At 37.4% G+C, this 23,607-nt stretch overlaps 1 protein-coding gene across 2 annotated transcripts in view; it reads left to right on the top strand.

The window, feature by feature from the left end:
• LOC149065625 (myosin light chain kinase, smooth muscle-like) overlaps positions 1 to 23,607 on the top strand; it is a 58,679-nt gene that overhangs the window by 3,781 nt on the left and 31,291 nt on the right. For both annotated transcript variants that reach the window (XM_089253450.1, XM_089253451.1), the window contains 2 exons: positions 10,130 to 10,185; positions 21,056 to 21,146. In XM_089253450.1, the coding sequence (XP_089109576.1) occupies positions 10,149 to 10,185; positions 21,056 to 21,146 (128 nt within the window). In that variant the 5' untranslated portion in view covers positions 10,130 to 10,148. The remainder of the gene's footprint in view (positions 1 to 10,129; positions 10,186 to 21,055; positions 21,147 to 23,607) is intronic.

Raw genomic sequence — 23,607 nt, 5'->3', positions numbered from 1 at the left:
AAAAAATGTTTTATGTCTTGGAATTAGATATATATACGACATAGAATGAATCTAAAATAACTAGCTGTAAATGCCCATGGAATGGATTATCTCGTGGCCTGGTTTTATAACAAGAGAAATAACTAACCGATAGAAAAGAAATTTTACACAAGCTTCATCCCATTCTTTATGGAATGAATGATGGTATCAAAATATGCTGAAAATGGCACTGTTGAGATGTGGATACACATCTTAGCACCACAATAATTCATTGCTTGTTCTACATGCCCCATAAGGAAAAAAATCTGAGATTTCAGATGATTTGATGACCGCAGCATCTTCGAAATGACCACCTAATAAGTCTCGGTTTATCGTGGCATTCCATAGAAACAATCACCGCAAAATGGGGTTTGTGACTGTTAAAAGCTTTTACGAAACTTTTGAAAACATGAATTGGTATTCAAAGAATGTCTTAAAAACCGCTGGTGGTCATTCGAAGAATTGTTTTTCTTGCAGTTATTCATTCCATTAAAAAAAATGTTATAACTGTAATTTCATTTACATAAGGTTACTTATTCTGCTCGTTATGCGGGAATAAAAACCCAGGGCCAATAGTGAGCCAAATACCTTGTAAATGGATCCAAAAACTCGTTAATAAGTTCTTAAAACTTCAAAAAAGCACCCTTCCTTCAACTCACTAAAATACACTATATCTCTCCATTCCGCCAAATGTAAAGATCTATTTTAAGATTGCAGCTCTAAAAGTCAGAGATGAAACAAGTGTTCAAGCCAACATGGAATATGTACATCATCCATATAGCATGAAACTTGACTGGGATGGATAAATTCTCTGTACAGTATTTACGAAACAATCACAGGGTGTTTACTAATGATTGGAGAGGTTTCAAGATTTTATCGTAGGCATGTTGATTCACAAAATTTTACTTAAAATATATTACATAGAACAACTCGCAACTTTTTTTTGGCCTACTGCAGTTGCTTGATACACTGTTTCCGAAAGTCTGTCCTTTTTGTAGTTCATTTTCTCGAATTTCGAGAAAAATACTGCGTGAATTATTCTGAAATTTCAGTCATACATACCCTATATTGGCACTTATCATTTTCATTGAAAATTTAGTCACTAGTGCATTTAGAGCACCCCGACAAAAAATTAAATAAGAAATTTTTTTTTGAGCAATCCTCTATCAGAAAAAGCTGCAAATGACTTGCAACTTAAGAAAAAATATTGTACTAACTTTGTGCAATACTTCTGCTCATTTTCGTGAGCATTGTACGCGTATTCACGAAAATATAAATGCTTTCTATAAAAATTCCGGATTTCCATTATAACATAACATAATTTATTTGTCCCCAGTCAATTACGGCAATACTATACAAATTAGAGTTTACAATTAAATTAAATGATTTTTGCTTATAATATGCCAAGTTTTCAACCAATTTTTACGAAATATACAGAAAACATGACGCTATACATGTGACTGAAAAGAAATTTAAAATGGGATAGAGAGATAATTATTGTGTGTGTGTGTGTGTGTGAATGAGATATATACAGTATATATGGGTACTTTTAGTAAATGATTAATAATTGCTCATGCGCAAGAGATATATATTTTATTTTTCATAATTTGATTGCCAGATATATAGTGCAAATTATATGAAAATTCCAGCTGAATGTCCTGAAAATTCAGAAAGATATGCACGGTATTGTGAGCTGTAATTTCGAACTTGCTGAATGTAATTGAATAATACGGGATTTCCCACACTTTGTTTATTTTGACATCATACACGCGTGTTATGCTAAAACACTTCTATTACATAGAATCAGACACGCGTCTTTGCCCATTCGCATAATGCTGTGGGCTTATTCTCGAAATAATCAAATAACAGAAAATAATCGTATATCAATTTGTGAGAAATCCCTTATGATTCAGTTACTTTCAGCAAGTTTCGAAACTACAATATCGTGCACATCTTTCTGAATTTTCGCGACATTGAGCTGGAATTTTTGTATAACATGCGCTGTATATTATACAGGCAATCAAATTATGAAAAATAAAATTTATACCGTATCTCTTGCGCATGCGCAATTATTAATCATTTACTAAAACTACTCATATCTCATTGAATAATGATCTCTATCACATTTTAAATTTCTTTCCAGAGTCACATGTTTGATGCCTTCTGAAGCCGGGTCCACACTCGCAGAAATCGGTTTTGGGATGTAGCTACGCAAATTGACCATTAAAATCACCCGCGCTTAGCTAGCCACACCTCAAAACCTCTGAAATTCTGCGGATGTGTACCCGGCTTCGTCACAGACGGTCACAGCCACAAGCGGAAACCAAAGAAAACTTTGAGATACTTGGTCTTCGTCTTATCGCCGTATAATAATAATAAAAAAATTAAAAAACCGCTTCAATCACGTGTAGACACCCTATAATATCTTTCCAAGAAATAAATAATCGTTTTAGAGAGAACACTGAACTGAAAGGATGAAATTTTGATTTTACTGCCGTATACGTGTAATTTCCCGTACTATTTTGAAGTTCCTTAGCTGAAGCACTAACTTATTTACGTTTTCACAAATATGTTTACCTCACGAGAATTATATGAAACATATTTTCTTCATCACGAAATAATCATCTAAGGACCTATACAGTATAAATCATGAAGCTCAGCGTTAGAACTGAAAAATAAAAGTCACTTGTCCCACGAACCAGTGAATACGAATACCTACTGGTCCGCAGACATCATGAGTGGTCCGTGAAACGAAAAATCTTTTCTGAATAATAATAATCCCCTTTCCTAAATATATTACCATTTACAAAGAATGATATACCACCAAGGGGTGTCAGAAGTCATAAAAAATAATTAGAACTGCAGTCAATCCTTATAAAACCACCACTGTTGATTCTGTGGCTTTATCGACAAAACAAGTATGGAGGTTCAAAGAGGGAATTCCTTTTTAAATTACATTTTTAGAAAACATTCTTCGAAAGATATTTGTTTCCAAGAAAATATATACTGAATGGTTTGCTAAGATTCAAAGCGAAACATTAATTAAGAAATAATTGAAATTCATTAAATGCACATGTCTTTATTTTTATTTTTTAGCATATTGTGCATAAAATAAGACATCATCAGGTGTCAAAGCTTCCAAGACAGACGAAAAAAAGGTTCTGAAATAGACTGTCTATGCACCCTCTGGAGTAGGGGTGGGGGGTTGGCAAGGAACTACTCACATTTCTGTCCCAGGCAGTAAATGTACAAAAATTCAATAAAACAACAATAAAAGTGGTTTTGTGCTTCAAACATGCTGAAATTTGAATGACAAAAACAGTAACGTATGCAGGATTTTCTCTGTGGAAGGGGGGGGGGTCATTTTTTTAAATCTTCCCAGGGGAGGGGGTTCGTTTTTCACTAAACACGAACGGAAGGAGATGAGAGGACCTAGATCCCCATTATCGTCCCTTTGGCTGCCCCTGTGGTTTCGGTCGCAAATGCTACGTTTTCGATTCGGTCGCAAATGTCGCGGTCACAAATAAGACGACACAAAAAACGCGATCTTGGATCATTCCCCCCCCCCCCCTCTCCAGTCCTACGCTGTGTAAGTCGGGCACGCAAATATTGGAAAAATGATGATGTATTATAGAAAGGCGATCTGAAATGCGTGAATTGAGAATTCCATTTTCGGTGGAGCAAGATTCATTTACAAAATTCGGTCTGAATTGAAAAATAAGAAGTTATTCAATTTGTGAGAACATAAAAGATTAGGATGGCATGAAAATGTCATAAAAGAATTGATTCGTGGAATGGAGCAAAAAGATTGAAGCACCACTTAGTACACGTACTGCATAATACAGGATATCAAAATCAGTTTCGTTCGTAAAATTTTTGAATTTCGGCAGAGAACGCGGTTTTCTAAATAATTTTTACAGCAATTATTCATTTATCATTCGACATTTGAATGGCTGACACAATATAGAACGACTGCGTGTCGGTGATTCTCCCATAGGAGATTTTTCCGCAATCAATGTTAGTGGAGGAGGGGCGAAAATTTTCACTACTGGTTCCTTTTTTCCTCGGTGGTCCGATTGTTTAATCAGTGGTCCCAGATCAACGGACCACCAATTATTTCGACGGCTGAAGCTTCTTCTCTCGAAAGTTCTTTCTTTTTGTAATAAAAGTCAAAGGAAATAGGAAGAATAAAATAAAAGGATTCTTTCTCATGTTTTGTGGGTCTGTGCACTTAGTGTAAGTATCATGTTTAATGTTGAACTCTCTTTTTTTTTCTTTTTTTTTTTGATGTTACGCGTGTTTCTGCTTTGCTCCAGAAAATGTTGAACCTACACAACATGATACTCACTAAAGCACTGTGCATCATGTTTTTCCATGTATCAATCAGCAATAAATTGCTACATTGCAAAGAAACACTTTTTCTTTCAATTCAGTTTTCTCGAAGAAATATCTTTCGACTTCTTGATACTATGGAGAATATTTTTGGAAACACATAAACGAATCTTATTATTACGCGTTAGTTACATACTAATACAAATACAAATACAAATACAACGCCACAACAGGCAAATTGCCCAACGAGGCATTCGATATCAGTTATAATAGCTGAGAATCAAGAATAATTAGGAAAAATTATTCATATACCGGTAGAGCAAATAGTATCATGACAAAAAAAGTCTTCACTTGTGTCAAAAACGTAATTGGATATTATTGTATGAATTTTCATACTTTAGAAAGAACTAGAAAAATTTGAGGAGCATCAAAACGCTACGCCTGGGAAATTATAAAACTGCGGGAGTTGAAAGGGCTACAATATACACAGAAACCATAAGCGGATTAACAATGTTAACAAAGATGCCACAACGTCTTTGGCAGAGTCAAATCGAACAATCTACCGGCAGCTATTTGGCAAAAAACCAAAGCGAGATTCGTATCAACGAGAACATTCGAACGAAACATTCTCAAGTCAGCGAATTCTTTCACAAATTGTCTCTATCTTGCTACAATTACTATTGCCATCAGGAAACATAATTTGTGTTTATTTACATATTCAAAAACTCCAGAAATGTAAGGTGCCTAAATGCACCTCTTTCTCTCGTAAAATTACAGGATTGAAGAGCGTCCAAGAAAAGCATTACGGCAAAACCTCGGTAATTTATCACCCAAGTTATCGAGAAATAATAACGGCTTAAGAGAAGTGATGACTTTAGCGAATTGCAGTCAGTTTTATTGTGCAATATTCTGGAAATCGTTTCAGTTTAAACTAAAATAACATTTTTCAATATATAAATTAAAATTTACGTAAATAACAAAATTTACAGATTATAAAAAAAAAAAACGAATGTTTTACCTTTTTGAGCATTTAGTATTCAACTTATTAAATACACTGGTACACGTACGCTTACGAGATTATACCAGTATTTTTTTAATTTAGACTAATTTTTTTATCTGAACGATTCACCAATAACTGAAGACCTCGATAAGGCTAATACCTTTATTGACATCTTTTCTCGCTCCTACAGTCCTGTGTTGGACAGGGTTATGACCATTCCTCCAGTGATCTCGCGGGAGACCATCCGATTTTTAATGACATGTTCAATATCCAGACAATATACAGTCTATTATCCTTCGTATTATTTTCTCTCTTTCCACTAGTGCATCCCCGGGTCCCGTTGGAGTTCCAGGCATTTACTTCAAACTCCTCTTCGACGTTACATCTCCGCTCCTCAGTTTTCTATTTTCCTACTTTTACATACATGAGATTATTCCTCATTCCTAGCACTTCGCAATTATCATTCCGGTCTACCAGAGGCGTAGCCAGAAATTTCGTTCGGGGAGAGGACCACTTTCATTTCGGGAGGGGACCAAAGTGATAGAACAATAGATTCGGCCATCTTTTTCCCCTTTTTCGGTCATTTTCTCACATTTCGGGGGGGGGGGACTTGGGGGTCTGGTCCCCCCCCCCCACCGCTACGCCCTTGCGGCCTACAAAAAGAAGGGTTCTGCCTCAGATCCATGCAATTATCGTCCGATTTCCTTGACTGACATCACCTACAAAATTTTCGAAAGATAAAAAGCTAATCGCTTCCTTCCATATGCAATTGAGATGGGTCTGATACCTTCTACCAAATATGGTTTCATACCGTGCCACTCGTTACCTGTTCAGCAACTAGTCGCCCACGACAGTTGGTCTAGATCTATCGACGAAAGTCACAATGTTGATGTCATCTATGTTTATTTTACAAGGCCTTCGATAAAGTCGACATATCAATTCTCTTAAGAAAGCTAACCGATATGGGCGTTCCTGGCAAAATTGTCAGGACGATTCATGTCCTACTGTCAGACAGAGTCCATCGTGTTCGAGTTGCTGGGGCTGTATCAGTAAGTCGCTCTGTACCAAGCGGCGTCATCCAAGGATCTGTGCTGGGTACTATTCTATTCACTTTGTTCACTAATGACATAGATCAAGTCGTCTTTCCCATTCCCATTCTACAATTTTCAGAAGATATAAAGCTATTCTCAACGACGGACAACACAATGGGCTTCGAGACTGCCTGCTTTCGTCTATTCTGTTGGAGTAGCCAGAACAATCTTCCTATTTCTATCGTCAAGAGTGGCTCTATGAATCTAGGTAGACCCACCGACCCTGTCTGCTATCAGATGGGTCCTGAAGTTTTGCATCACTTGACCATATGCTCCGATCTGGGTATTTCGATATCCGGTTCTCTCGACTTCAGTGATCATTATCGTAATATGGTCTGCAGGGCCAATGGGGTTGCATATATGATACGTACGGCGTACAGTAAGTGCGATATGCATACCCTGACTTTCGCTTTTTGCACATATGTCCAACCGATTCTTGAATACTGCTCGCAGGGGTGGTATCCATGCAAAATTAAAAACATATTACTCAGCGAGAGCCCCGAATGGCTTTTACTAAACGACTTCTAGGTATTGGTCGAAGATCATACCAAGAGAGACTCGAGATACTTGAGGAGGGCTCGAGCTGACCTAATAATGTGCTATAAACTGGTACACAATATTGTTAGCACGTTCGGGGTTGAGGCCGTTCTCGTAAGTACGTAAGCGAATGCCGTTCAATGATTTCAAATTGCGTTGTGTATATTTAAAGTATAATAACCCAGGCAAAGTTTACACAAAGTAGTCATACACGAGATGCTGGAAGTTAATTAGTTTATTTACACTCTAGTTAATTGAATTAATGCAACTTGTATTTTTCATGCCATATCATCATCCTTATTAAAAATTATTAATACATATTCCATTCAAGGATACTTAACAAAATCTTCGGTTGGCCCCCAAAACAATTAGGTTCTTGGCCCTGAACATTATATGACCCGTGATTTTCCATTACATCTCAGTTCGCCCCCAAAACAATTAATTACTAGTACCTACACTATATGTCACATATGGGAGAGAGAATATAATCCATGCATCACTCACCAGGTGAGACCCTTCTCCAGTCTTTAGCTTTAGCCCCTTAGACACTCATCGCAGCCAAGAAACGATTCCTCTGATTACAACTCTCGTCTTCACAAGTCATCTCTTTTTCAGTCTAGTTTCGTTACTGCCTTTCTAACTCTCCAATTCTCAATTCCCCCGTATCCAGATTTTCTCATCCCTTTAAGATTTCATTTCGGACGTCCCCCGTCCCTTGGAAAACTCCACCCATTTAATTTGATTTGATATTTACCCATCATCTCTAAGTTTCTATTCGTTTCTTGAAGGTTTATTCATAAGATTGGCCACTGCCGATCCATCCCTAATTTCTTTGTCCAAGCGACTCTCCCTTCAGGACCCCGAGAACCCCAACGGCCATGGCCTAACCTTTAACCTACATCGAAGCTTCCCATGACTAACACTCGGCATTTTAGATCCTCTGTTATACTTTAATTGCACCCCCCTAAATAAAGGGATTCTACTTCTACTTAAATGGCCGTCAACTATTCTCAATCTTGAAATTTGTCTATTCATTCGCGTTGGTCCCCTTTATTTTCTTCGATTCCCCGCTTTCTCTCCAAGAAAACACTCCTCGGACGATCCCTTTTGCCTAGGGCACCCCTGAAGTACAACCGACCAGATGCGTTGTGACGGTAACTAAAAGATTCCCTAATGAATGGCGATTGCCCCATCTATTTACATCGGTCTGTGATTGTATTTCTTTTTAATTGGGACTATGTTCCCACCGCTTGGACAAAGCTTCTTCCATCGACATGACGCCACTTACTTTAAACCCTCAAGAAACATGTCTACCATCCATAAACAACCATTCTTATTTACGTTCCTATTGTTCAATTATTTGTTTGCTGTACTATAGTATATCGGTTACTGTCGCCTGCTATCGGCGCCTGACCTACAGTTCTAAATAGTTAAATCCAAAATCAAATTAAAATACTCCAAACTATCAAATTTTAAATATATCTGAAAATAATAATTTTAAATATTCCCTCTATTCTCTATTTCTATTTTAACTAGCACAAGCTAGTTAACATATGGTATATATTTACCTTCCGATAACTCTTTTTTTCGAAATCTTGGACAGACGACCCGACCTAATCTCCGTAGACAGTCTTCAATTGAAAATTTCAGTGGCCAGAGGCGACCGCTATTTTTCTGGCTTTAGATGCTGTTCAGCTAGACTGTGGAACAGCCTTCCACACGACCTCATTTCTGTCACTTATGCTGGATTCGTTTCTTCCTTGGACGATTTTAACTTTACACCTTATATGAAGTGTTTTTCTATTTGATTTATGTTCTTTTATGTTTTTAGTTTTGAATCCAGTGTAAGTGCAATCTTGCCTACTGGGTTGTGTGATAAATAATCAGAGCAACTGTTGGTATAGTTAGCGTTCCACTATTCATGCACATCAACCTTACATACACATACATATATGACACATTTAATTTTGTATTCTTCATAAGTAGTTCATGAGGTAATCTGGAACACAAGGCCAAATTTTGACTTGAAGGAGGCCCCGGGCAGTTCAAAGCAGACGTCAGAACACCTTCTCAATTTCGGAAAAAAAATGAGTTTTTTATTTATTATTAACTATGGCTTTTTTCAACAAAGATATTTTGTTTAAATTTGAAGCTCTAAATTTGTGGGGGTCCATACACAGAAATTAGGTCCAACTCGAACAGTCCCTAACGTTTCAAGAACTGTTTTTTTAGTCGGCAAGTGTCACTTTTGTTATTTGAGCTGTTCCGTTTTGGTATATAAGGCATTTATAGTTAGTTTTTGAGCATATATAACAGTGCTGTTATAAAGTTTTTCTTTTAAAGGTAGACATAGAAATCATATGTTCTTCTCTCACAAACTTTTGTGACGACTGACCGAGGTTTTGCTGTACTTTGTTTATAGTTGAAGGGTTCGGCAGATTAACGGTGTATGCTACATTTATTTGTGAAATCGGTTTTTTTGACTGAATAAAGGTTCCATTATAGCTTCCGTTACGCGTTCCTTCAGTTAGTTCCTGCAGAAACCAATATATATGCCACTTCACACAACTGCTATTGCAAGTTCTATAATTGGAACAATGCCCTATGTCGCCATTGCGCTCATTGTTTTCTTCAGCTACCTTCCCATATCGGAAATAGGAGTTTGATGGAATAACAGTCTACGTCACTTTTCCAACTCAAAAAAAAAAACCAATTCAGTGATTACCTTTACTATATCCTATTATAGCCCTATTCCAGCAACACCATCTATAGCAGAATTCCTCCGTGCGAAGCTCGTGACGTCACTGAAGAAGTTATTTCACCTGTAGCTATTGGTTATAGCAGGCCGACGCCTGCGATATCTTTACCTTTTTTTGCAGTATATCTGGTGACTATAGGTGAAATGGACGACTTCAGTGACGTCATGAGCTTCGCGCGGAGTCCTTCTGCTATAGATGGTGTTGATTCCAGTCGCCTTACACTGATGGAATGTGATTTCACGTCATGTCAGAGATGTTGTGAATTCTGATTCGCGGAAATTCATAACCTCTCTGATGTGACGTGATCATCACGCCATGTCAGTGTAGTGTGTTTAGGCCTTTAGTGTTCATTGCGTTTATAGGTTTATTAATTTGTTTTATATGGTTTTTAGGCACGGCGTTTGACGGAATATGTCGATTTACGTTGATGAGACGGATCCAGGAGAAGGTGAGATAGTTTTTCCGTGTCCTCATACATCATTAATGTTCACCTGCTGTCCTCAGGCCGCAAGTGGTTTAGGACAACTGCTAATGTACTGTATTTCCTTTGCATAATCTGCGGGTTATAAGCCAACTAAAAGTAACGACGCCGACTTGCAGAATCGGAAACCATCATGCACTATTATGTTCGTACCCTAACGTTGAGACTTCGAAAAACCACCAGCACCATGTTCTTACCCTAACCTCAGAATTTCTTACTGCTATATATTACTCCGCTGCGTATCATCTATAGCTTTCTTTTCCTGAGATGTTGAAATAGAAATAAATACTTAATAAAATTATGTGTAAAAAATATTTCTTTTAAAGATTTATAGCTAGCATGTGTAGAGATGCAACTAGAAAAATGGATATATTTTCTACAAAAACGGGACAAACAACCCCTTCCGTTCCTTAAGATTCCAGTATTACAATTTTCACACGCGGATTATACGCCACCGCGGATACTGCACGAAGGAAATTATGGTATCTTAACAAGCAATCATAAATTGTCATAAATATATCGTAAATATACTTAACCCCTTGAACTGCAGTTTATTTTCAGGCAGCACTGCTCAGACAGATAATTAAATTTTCTTCGTTTTAAAAAAAGGGATTGATATAGAAGCTTACGGTTTTGTTTCTAAATAATTTGTAATTAGTAAAAATAATATTTATATATATGTCTTTTAACTAAAAAAGTATGTGTTTTAACATAATGCTAATGTATTTGCAACAATTTCAATCAATGTAAATATATATATTTATGTTCACCTATATCGGGGTTTATCTTAAAATACTAATAAACTTCAAGTGTTTGATACTTCTCAAAACACTCCGGAAGATACAGTGCTTGCTCTTCGGCATCGTTTGTGTATCTTTTATGCAAATTACATTCAAACTGCTACTAGACGCATGCAAACAAATGTACCAAAGCAATAGACTGCTATGACTTACAGTACTTCTCTCATAAAAAGTTTTATCAGTCAATAATTCCCGGTAAGTGCAGCTCGTCATTGTCAGAGTTTGCTTAAGAAAATTCATGACTAGCTGGACATCAGTTCAAGGGGTTAAGTGCCAAAAGTTATGTGATACCTTGATACCTACCTAGTATCGTGTAGGTTGTAGGACATCTTACAAGCATGGGTAAGTAGTGACCTGGATTCCACCAGTCGAAGGCGACACTCAGAAAACATGTTAAGCCATGTAATGTTGATAGCCTTCAATAATAGCGTGGTTGCTATAAGTGCTTCCATTGCCATAATACAAAATCCCATTATTTTTAGGGTTCATGAAGTCTATGAAGGATCGCAAATGGTTATCAAAAAGCCAAACATAGTAAATTTCCAGCTGATGTAGTGTTCAATTAGGCTAGCATTTTAATACGCGGGGTCCTTTTTCTCGTATGGGCAAACGGAGTACGTGTCCAGGGCCCACAAATTTTCAAGGCCCCAAAATCAGCTGCCTTTTGTATTTTAGCGATGATCCATATGTCCCCTTCCCCTGCGTACGCCTCTGTCTGAAATAAAAATACTACAAATAAGGCCCCCAAATATTTCTGTTTGTCCAGGGCCCGAACTCACGAGGAACAAGCCCTGTAAATGCGCCCCCCCCCATGGAGCTATCATCACCAGCTGGCAGAGTGCCTTTTGATAATAATTATCAATTATTGGGTTATAGCTTCCTTTTACGTGATGCTAGTCACATTTGGATATTCGCGAACTCTATCCCATGACTTTTGAAACTTCATCGTAATTCATTATTATTTTCAATATTTTTTCGGGTAAGTTTTAAGTGATTTTTTTTCTGCCACCGAAAAGTGGTCTCATCAGCTATTGTTTGTATAAAAGCGCAAAAAAGTTGCAAACTTCTGTCATAGGTCTGGCCTGGATAAGTGAAACTGAATTACAATTATTAACCACTTCATTTACAAGATATTGGCGAGACGTTCGGATGATCTCTATTTTGATGAATAGGCAATAAAATATGGTAAACTTGTCCTAACGTAACCACACGTTAGAGAAAGGTAAAGAAGTTGAAGGAAAAAATAAGGAAAAAAAAACAAATGAGAGAGAGAAAGGAAAACAGTATAATACATAAGTATAGATAAGAGAGAGAGAGAGAGAGAGAGAGTAGGTATATATATACGAAGTAGATTTATTTTTTCACTCAACCTGTTCTCTTTTGCTGTTATATGTATATAGTAGAAGGATATACACTGAAGAGCCAAAAAAACTGGTACACCTGCCTAATATCGTGTAGGGCCCCCGCGAGCACGCAGAAGTGCCGCAACACGACGTGGCATGGACTCGACTACTGTATGAAGTAGTGCTGGAGGTAATTGACACCATGAATCCTGCAGGGCTGTCCATAAATCCGTAGGAGTTAGAGGGGGTGGAGATCTCTTCTGAACAGCACGTTGCAAGGCATCCCAGATATGTTCAATAATGTTCATGTCTGGAGATTTAGGTGACCAGCAAAAGTGTCTAAAGTCAGAAGAGTTTTCCTGGAGCCACTTTGTAGCAATTCTGGACGTGTGGGGTGTCGCATTGTCCTGCTGAAATTGTCCAAGTCCGTCGGAATGCACAATGGACATGAATGGGTGCAGGTGATCAGACAGGATGCTTACGTACCTGTCAGAGTCGTATCTAGTCGTATCAGGGGGTCCCATATTACGCCAACTGCACACGCCCCATACCATCACTGAGCCTCCACCAGCTTGAACAGTCCCCTGTTGACATGTAGGGTCCATGGATTCATGAGATTGTCTCCATACCCGTACACGTCCATTAGCTCGAGGCAATTGGAACCGAGTGTCCCATATTTTTTGAGGGAGTGCCCCCACATTTAAAGGAGTGCCCCCACTCCTTTAATTTTGGGGTTGCTCCAATTTTTTTTATACAATATAAACCCATTTAATTTGTAATATTTACTAGTCATGTGAATACACATTGTTTTCATAATATACAAATTATACTATGATAATTACGACAATAAATGTTCATCTCTCATATTCTTCAGGTTCAATGTTATTTTTGCAATTTTTATTTTTTGCTGATTTTGATGACAATTGGCAATGTTCCGTATTTTACGCTTTCTTAAGATCCTAGTTTAATGTATTTTTCTCAATGAAATATGGTCATCTGATCATTTGAATATTTTTCAAGGAAAATTTTTTTTCTATGATTTATAGGAGTCTATCATTTTCCCCACCCTATAGCAATTTCAGTAGCAATTGGAAAATTGCATTTGAGGCGATAAAAAAATTGTATATTTTGACTAAATTTAATGTTACCCAGTATTTACCCTGTCTCGAAGGACCGCAATTTTACATGATGTATGTTGAACAGTTGTATGAAGGTATAATTTTTAATTGTACCCATATGAAAAAACTAACGTAACTACAAAAGTTGAATAATTTTCCATTCAGTTAGACCGGCATTACACTATGAAAGATTTAGAAAAGTTCTTTTGTAAAACTTTTATAGTATATAATCCTGGTTTAGAATTAAGTTTTATTAGAATTAATTTTTATCAAGTTTGCTTTTGGACCACCTATACCATCGTTGCAAACCATAGGTTGAGAAACACTGCTCTATGGCAGCAGTTCTCAACCTTTTTGACTCGCAGTCTTTTCTGGTATATAATTTCTATGGCAGAGGCCCATAGGTCTATTTTATATTTATTCATCAAATTTACTGATTTATATTTGTTTAAAAATATTATATAGTAATACATAAAGAAATTTACATCATATGAGGCGAAAAAAGTCACTAATAAGTATATAGAAAATACAAAGAAGGTAAAAAGAACAACTTCGTAGGGTTACGGAAAAATGGGTGCCATGTAATGGGCTCGCCGTATCCAATCTGTTGAAGCAGATATTCAGTGTTTGAGTAGGTTATTTCGAATTTCAATGCAAAAAGTAGTTTGGGATCATATGCACCTTCAGATTGAATTTGAGTTTGGTTTTTATTGGTGCGCGAGGACCATCAAGGTCATGCTGCACCAAACAATGACAAGCAGACTTAAGGTAGATTTTTTGCGTTATCCAAAAGACACCACATGGAGGCTTACCGCATTACAACCCTTAACCCCCTCTTCCGAACTCGAATGGTTGATAGCACATATCACAGTAAATCCGTTGGAAAAATACAATATTTGCTGCTACTGTGAACTCAGTGGTGTATTTACGGGGGGGGGGGGTTATGGCGGGCTATTACTCAGGGCGGCAAGTTCAGAGGAGCTGCAAATTTGACGAATGATTGGTCAAGAAAATTTGTAGAATGGGCGAAGGGCGCCAAAATTTGTATAACCCTCAATAAAGCCACTTCTGCCCAGACAGCTAGGTCAGCGAGTGACTAAGAAAGTGATCTAGGGTGTTTACAAGCACGTAATTGAGCAAAAGAGAGACCTAGAGCTGTGCAAGTTTGTGAACGACCAAAACAGTGACCTAGAGTGCGTGCAAACGTGTGAATGGCCAAAATAGTGACTTAGAGCACGTACAAGCATGCGAATGACAAAAAAAAAATGACCTAGAGATTGTGTAAAGGTGTAAATAATCAAAAGAGTGAACCAGCAAGAAACCATGCCAGTGAGCAATCAAAATAGTGACCTAGAGCGTGTGAAAGCGTGTGAGTGACCAAAACGACGTGCTAGCATATGAATGACTTAAAGAGTGTGTGAGCGTTGGAGTGACTCAGAAACACAGATGTGCTTACAGGAGTAGAGGGAGCCCAAGCGGGTTATCACAGGGTGGCGAATTTAAGGAAAGAGTAGTCAAGAAAATTAGACTAGAATGGGAGAAGGGGGCGGCAAAACCCAAAATGTGCGCCTCTGCGTGCACTCCCTAAAAGCGCATCGAACGTTTTTTGGTATTGCGATTCGACCACACATTCTATGAACAAAAATACTTGTTAAGGTACTTTATATCACTTCTTAAAGTTTGGCCCACGTGAACTTGGAATCATGCTCTATAAAAGTTTGCACACGTGAAAGTTCCTGTACAGAAATGTTTCACCTCGAAAAGCGAAGTCTTACACTATCCAGTCATTTATATAAGAAAGAGGGAGGAAAAAATGGAGCCAAAAACACATTTATAAAGTCCTTTATTCGAAAGATAAAGCACTCTGCAAGTAGTTTTTTTTTGAACCTTCCTTTACAAGTAGATTTTTATCAGACCTAAATTGCCAGTCAGTTAAACGGGAAGATTAATGTGTTTCTTGTTTGTCGGTGTTGTTGGAATGCTGTCACTGTGACGAGACGTGTCAATCATTTGCGCTTCGAAAAAAACAAAATTTAATTTTTTTCCCCCATCGCTTACAATAAATCAAAAACGAAATTTAGTGAAAACGTAGCTCGAGTCTCACTTTTCTATAAAGAGAGCATTTTGTATTTACATGAATTAAATTATAAAATATAGCAGAAAATGATAAAACAAAGCCATCATTATTGCTCACGATAATTATGATATTCCTAGCCGCACATTTTGGTTTATGAATCAAATTTAAGTAGAAAAATTGATGTGTCTTATTAAATGCCTCGATTCCTACAAACTTCACTTTCGAAGCCGTTTTGATTTAATTATTATACCGTAATGCAATTTGTAAGTAAAAAAAAAAAATGGAGAATTATGGATAGTGGTTCACAAAGGAAAATTGCAAACGTTTCGTTCGCAATTACAGTACATATCTCCAGTGACATGAGTGAAGTCAATGCTACCATTGGAGTGTGCGTTTCCTGTTCTATGGAGAACCGGTTGTCCAATTAGAGGGATTGTCCAATTTATGCCCAGATCCTGTGTTTGTGTGTGTCGAGTAAACCACTAGTAGGGGCACTGCGCGTGCGAGAAAAGAAAGTTTGTTTAAGGCCGAGATTACACAGTAAAAGTTTGATAAAAGTTACTTTACAAAACTTGAAAAATGCAACCAATAATCTTTTACAAAACTTTTGTTTTGTAAAAGATCTTTTATCAAACTTTTATAGTGTAATCCCGACCTTATATACCAACACCAATTTCTTTCTCAGGCTGGGACAGTTACATAAAATATCTTTTGCAAAACTTGGAAAAAACAACCATTGCATTTTTCAATAAAATAATTATTATAAAACTTCTACAGCGTAATACCGGCTTTACCGTGACGGCACTTGGTGGGCAGACTGCCGTTTTCTTTGGTCATTATTTAACCTTTAATTGACTGGAGAAAACATTTTGTCGTACGGTGGTGAAACTTATCATGTTTGTCATATTACTGCAAGGACAAAATCTTTATAGATATGGTTATGGGACCCTAGGGAAAATATAAAAAGTAACATTTTGTAGTTAAAAAAAATTGCAATTTTTCTATGTGTAAGTACCATACTATGAATATTTACTTCATTTAAAAAATCATCAACTAAAAGAAATCGCGAATTGGGGGAAATGAGGTGCTACAGCAAATGTGTTTTCAAACATGACCGAATATTTGAGATGAAAATTTACATTTATGGTCATAACATAATTTAGAACTAATGAAAATAATCTTTGATTTTAGTATGGAAAAAAAATTCAAATAGCTTTGCAGAAAATACGGGACGTATAAAATAATCGAGGCGGCCAAAATTAGGAAAAAATGTGAACCCCGTAAAATACGTGTCTCATATGCCAGTTTCTGGCTAGCTAGCGGTAACAATATCGCGTATTTAGCCTACGGACTGAACTTTAGATCAGTGTTCCTTAACCTTTTTTGACTATGACTCCCTTTGCATCATATTTTCTTCTCGTGCCCCTCCATCTTATCCAGCCCCTCCCTTTCCATCCAGGAGCAAGACCCTTTCCACTTATTGAATTGAATTTAGTCAAAACTGAATTTATAATGAACATAAATTGTATAAATAAAAATTGATCTGGACCTGTGTGGGTCAAGCATGATATATAAAATATGTTATATAATATGATATAAAATATAAATCCAGACATTATAGGGGGTGATCATCCTTCCCAAGAGCTGAATTGAGTGCAAAAAATGTCTTTCCCATAAAATATGGGACTATCCAATGAGAGAAAACCTACGCAATAAATCACCCCTTCCAATGTATCATCAGAGATTTGTGCCTATCCTGAGCCAGAGTTCAGTAAGCTTCCTTCTTAAAAGGGGGGGGGGGAATTCTATGCAGGGCCGTCGCAACATCAGAGAGTCCTCGGGCAAACTGGTGCTCTGGGGTTGTACACTTAACTGGGAATAACAGTATGTTTTCGCACCTAAATTTACTCCAGATCATTGTATGTGATCTCGTCATGTAACCTTTCTATGGGCATGAGGCCCCCGGGTTATGCCTGGATGGGCCCGTGTATTAAGATGGTCCTGGTTTTAATGGATAGTTCTGCTAGATTCTGATATAGTGTATAGTCACATTTTTGTCCACCATGCTCCACTTCAAAGCTTTATTTAGTCATTCCTCTGTGTGGGCCCAGTAACTACCTCTCATGGCTCCCCTTTTACCTGATTTTCACTCGTGGCCCCTAGAATATCCCAGGGCCACAAGGGGGGGGGGGTCATATGGTCCCAGGTCGAGATCCACTGTTTTAGATGGTTCTCTATCACATGGGTACTTCAATGACGATCATGGTGTTCGACTAGGCTGGTTTTCGGCTTTCATCTCGTTTTCCTGTACACCTCCACAATCGGCTTGTCTTTTCCAGTTTAACGTATTTTCGTGATTAGTAGGGTGTGGTATTAATTTCAAAACCTGGTTGAAGTTCCCATAGTCTCTTTCGATTGTTGATATCCGGCAGCGAGTCTGGCTAATTCAGAAGAAATGGAAAAGAACTTCACACACGATCCCAAAAGTCAATTTATTACCACTGGGTTTCCATTTATAAATTCCCGACTCACGCGTCTGTTTGAAAATTTTAACCCATGATTCACTCTACTGCACATAACTTTGGCAAATCCTCGCTGCTGTTGCTGCACATATCTATTCCCCTGCATTTATTGTTCATAAAGCACAGCAGCCAACTAAAGATTTAAGAAGAAAAAAACATTTTGGCAACAGTCGGGAGAAATTTTCATTTTCCCTTTATTTTTATTTTTTACTTTCTGTCCCAAGGTTCAGTCATTTTGCATTTGGCGCGAAAAAATGGGTTACGATTCAAGTAAACTTTGTTGCATACACGAGAAAGAAAGAACGACTAGATCGTATAATAAACCTTCTAACTGCTAAAGTTGAGAATATTCGAGCGCTATTGTTTGAGTGTAAAATGGCTCTAATAGACATGCTCAAAAGTTGAACCTGAAAAACATTTTTAGCACTAAAGATATTGTCGTATCAATGTTAAATTTTAAAATGTACAGTAGTTGTATACTAAAAGTTTTAGTTAACTGTGAAATTCCCAATTAGCAAAGACTTGCTGAATGCTGTTGGTTAGCTCATCAGCCTTCTTTTCGATAGGTATGGTCTGGTTTCATGTCCCGGAAATGTCTTCAAAGCATAGTTCATTAGAATCGGCTCTAAACTGTATGCTAAGGTCTAATATTAGTCTGCTTATGAGTAAAAATGATCGTGTATGATCAAAATGACCATGTTCTGCAGAAAGGTTTCTGTGAAAGAATTTACGGGTAAATAGTGACGGGTAAAAATATCACACGAATATTTCATTGAATTTCTCTTATATTTAGTGCTCTAGTGCTCCCCTATGTAGGGTGTTCGTAAAGTGTTTAGAAAAAATTAAAAGGGTGATACTACCCATCAAGACAAACAATATTTACAATGGAACCTACGGTTGCATCCAGCAAACGATTGGATATGATGGACCTGTGGTGTGGCCTCCACGATCACCGGACATAAATCAATTGGACTTCTTCTGAGGGCACAAAAAAAGGATTGGTGAACGAGACACCTATAGACTGCGGAAGATCTCAACGCAAGAATCCTTGTTCCAGGGGACAAGATCAATACTACACTAGACAAAAGATAAGCACTACAAAATAATACCAACTTAAGCACATTATTCTAAAAGTCATTCTTATAAACCTGTCCTTATCGTTCGGATGGAATGAGGATAGAAATGGGTAGATAGTACTGCCCCCCCCCCCAAGAGTCTATGAGAGACTCCTGGGGAGTCTTTCATTTGCCAGTCTTCATTGCGCTAGTCTTTCATTTGCCGATGTAAACTGTGCAACGACAACCTTGACGTCATTTTGAGCACCTCCTTTAGGTCTTTTGCTGATCTGCAAGAGGACTGTGCGACTTATGATCTTTTGATTACTTTTGTCACACCGCGGTCATTTTTTGCACACAAGGGCCAATTATACCAGGACCTACAATTTATTGCCGATTCCGAACGACAGCCTTTCTTATACTCACCAAGAGGTTGGTGCGCTAACCCTTTGGTGTGGGACTCATTGCGTTAGCGATCTTTTTTCTGTGGTAATCTCCCCGTTTCTGTTGTAACTTCTGATAAGAACCAAACGGGTATCGCACTCGCAACACCTCTAAACATCCTTTGGTACTTTAGGCAAGTATGTTATCGACCTGGGCTGCCTCGTCCGTGCAACTTCTGATTTCGTTATGTCCCGTTTTTCAGTGTTGAAACTTCAATGTGGACAAATTACATGACGCTTTTCTGACAATCTGACTGGATTGCAACTTGGTATGGGTACTATCACCCCTCCAATTTTTTCTCAGCAGTTTATGAACACCCTGAGTGTAAAAACAAGTTTTGTTTATATTTCTGTTTTTCTTTTATACTCTTGATACATGCCTTTTTTTTTATTATATGTATGTGCAGAGTGAACGCTCAAGTCCCTTTGCCGCAAATTACTGGTGAACCATTGATTCTAGAGGCGTACTAACAATTAGAAAAAGCATTCAAACAACTTTTAGACTTTAGAAACGCCGTTCATATTGCAAGGGGTTGCGCGGTTATTAAAATAAAATAAAAAAACTTTTCATTTGGTCACCCAGTCCTAAAATACCCATTTATAGAAAGTTGTTGCCCGGTCTCTTCTAAGGATAAAAAAAAAATTTCACGTTTCTAAGTGCAGTATTCGCTGAGATATTTGGATTCAGAAATGTTTAAAATGAGGAAAAGAACCACATAAATTAACGGACAAGCTCATTCTACGCTTCTTTCCCCTAATTCTCAGTGGTTTTTGAATTCAAATATCTCAGCAAATAATGCATTTAGAAACGTGAATTATTTTTGTTGGCCTCAGGAGAGACAGGGCAACAACTTGGTGTAATTGGGTTAAGGACAGAGTGACCAAATAAAAAGTTAATTTTTTAAATTTTAATTCAGTGAAACCTGTACGAGACGGAACGTCAAGGGACTGATATAATATTCCGTTTTAGGCAGATTTCCATTTTATACAGGTGCAAATCAAAGCACTAATCATTGAACGGACTATATTTTGATTCCGTTTAAGACAGGTTTCCGTCTCATACGGTGTCCGTCTTAGACAGGTTTCACTGTGATTATACAACTCCTTGCAATATGAATGACTTATCTGGAGCCTACGCGTTATTTGGATACTTTTTCAATTGGAAGTGTGCCTCTAGGATCAACGGTTCACCATTAATTTGCGACAAAGGAACTTAAGCGTTCACTCTGTATAATTCTCGAAAATATCCAGCTAGACTCTCGATATCTAACTAATAGAGAGAGAGAGAAAAAGAAAGAGATAGATAGAGAGAGAGAGTGTGTGTGTGTGTGTGTGTGTGTTAATTCTTTCATTCCCTATTAGGGCGAGTCGAGTAAAGCTCGAGTATGTAAAAACAGATACCGTAATGAAAAGTTGATACTCAAAATCTCGTTATTTTGAGTACCTTTGTACTGGTATTAACGTGTTTATAACTTTCAGATAAAGAACCAGAGTTTCAACCACGGCAGGTTATAGTTAAAAAAGGAAAAGATGTAAAAAGTGACTATGCCCTATTAGTTGAACTTGGAAGGTAAGTGTAAAACTATACAGCTATAACTATATTTAGTTTTTCCAGCGTTACTTTGCGAGTCATTTACGTCTTCAAGATGCAAAGTAATGTACAAAGCAATGGCAGGCATATACCCTCCTTTACCCTTTTAACCCTTAAAATGCTCTCATCCTTGATTGGTGATAGTCACAGCAGGTTTCTCAATCGCACATCGGTTATTTAAACCATTATTGCTGCTATAAAGTTCTTAAAATAACGTGTGCATAACGTATCTACTAGTGCTCTTTGCTTTTTCATTGACTCACAATTTTGGAAAAAAGGTTTGGTTAGCAGATTAAAAAGTTTCCGCAACTTTCCATTTTAGTGAAAATGCCACCTATCTTCCGTAAAAAGAAGTAGAGGCACTCGGAAAAAAACCGCGGAAGGATATATATTTTTTTATTTATTTTATTTATTTATTTTATTTTATTTTGTGACTGAAGAAAAAGTAAATCGCTATCACCAAAGCAGTTGAAGTGTTAAAATCAGCCGACTTTTGGTTCCGCGTGTTACCTCATGAGAGCCGAAAAAGATCTCCAGTGAAGATGGAAGACTAAGGTGCGGTCGAAACGTTTGGAAATAAAAATTTCTCTGAACAACGACTCCTTAGTCTGGAATCTTAACCTTGACGGAGGCCGTGAAAGCCTACATTATTTCAATAAACGTTTACGTTGGCAGGTTGAGAGAATACAACAAAAAATCTGTAATGCTGTTAATGTATGTATGGTGTCTCCATTTCAGGTGGGGATTCTTGTATACTTAAAAGCTTCTTTGTTCTTCATTTATCTCTTCTTCATTTATTCATTTATCTACGCAATTTGTTGAAATAGAAACTTATGGTAGTAGTTACGTTTGTAAAACAATATGTGTGTAACCACACGTTGTAGATTCGGTAAAGATGAGTAAAAACAAAAATGAGCGTTTCAGTAAAAAGAGTTGGGTGTGGAATATGTACTATTTTAAACTTGTCGAGGCTTATTCTTTTTGTTGTGTGAAGTCACACAAATGTCGCAATTCTAAAATAGAGTGTACCTAAATAGCGCTCGTTGGTGCGATGCAACGAGAATTCATCCTGCATGAAACCAGGGCAACGGATGCCATTGTTTCACTAAAGAAGCTCTTCTATACGTTTCTTTTCTGTGATTTTTCAGAATTATTTTTGTTGTTTCAATGTTTCATTCGTGGCCAAATGCAAGTGGTCGGAACCGATTTAGAAAGCTGTTACGCGGTCGCTTGTGTGAAGCCTCATCAGTTGTCAGTTCAACTATTTCTTGTGATTTATAACTGCTTTGTTTATAACTCGATCTCTTTCAGCTCACTTCTTCCTAGTTTTGCTTGACATTTCCCATTAACAAATATTAAGTTTATTTTTTAGGAATCCGATGTGTTTCGGAGGTTCTCGGGGGAAAAACTTCTAGCCTAGAAGTTCTGAAACCTACCACGTATATTTAGAACAGTAGAGTGCAGTATTTAGAACTTCTAGGTATGTGGTAGTAGTACACAATGCGATTACTTGTCAAAGAAATTTTGTGCATCTCGGCCCCCTAACCCCGAGCATTATCCGGCATGCCGAGAAACAGTGAGGAAGACCAGTTTGCTAAGAAGTTCGAGTCAGAGATTGAGGATTATTCTTGAACATCTGGACTTTAAGAATCGATGGATTAATTCTTAATTAATTCTTAAGATAGGCTGCTTGATGTATGCATTTTAGGTTTCTTTCGGTTTTAAACCGAGTCTACAGTTGCAGAATCTCGCAGACTGGTTTTGAAGTGTGGAATCCAAAAAACTGGTTTTGAGGTGTGACTAGCGCAGTGCGGCTGATTGTAATGCTCGATTTTGCATAGCCACACACAAAAACTTGTTTGCGCTGCGAAATTCCACAGTTGTGAATCTGGCTTTATGAAACTACAGTCTGACTTCAATTTAATGAACTCCGATTCAATGAATTCCTCCATTTAACGATTTTTTTTCTGAAATTCTGGTGAAAATAGAGGTCAAAACCCTATTTACCGAATAAAAAGCTCGATATAACGAATATTTTTTTTAATCCATTCAATATTTTTTTCTTATTTCTCGTCCCCCAAAATCATAATCCAAAGATTTGACTTCCGAGGAATTGACCTTCAGCTCTTCTTGAGAGACAATCAAAAAAAGGGAAGGAACTGGAATCGGTTCCTTTTTGAGCAAAGGAAACAATAAAGCCATTCAGAATATACGTGGTAAGGTTTCAGTGGCCAATTGTTTTTTACACCAATACCATAATATACTGTGACTATCTGCATGTTTAGATTTTTAGTAAAAAAATTAAGTTACTTCCTGTTTGTGCTGCCTTTAAAAATAAAAAATTGTGGGTCATCTAAGGAAAAAACGTTTTTCAATTAGTGGAAAAAAATAACAATTCCGATTGAATTTGATGAAAAGGTTGGGCGTATCGAACAAATTT

Source organism: Pholcus phalangioides, unplaced genomic scaffold (genome assembly GCF_987345545.1).
Source record: "Pholcus phalangioides strain wild (caught in Gottingen) unplaced genomic scaffold, Ppha-v1.0 ptg000039l_1, whole genome shotgun sequence".
Classification (NCBI taxonomy): Eukaryota; Metazoa; Arthropoda; class Arachnida; order Araneae; family Pholcidae; genus Pholcus; species Pholcus phalangioides.
The sequence above is the reverse complement of the archived record's forward strand: the minus strand, read 5'-3'. Positions and strand labels throughout refer to the sequence as shown.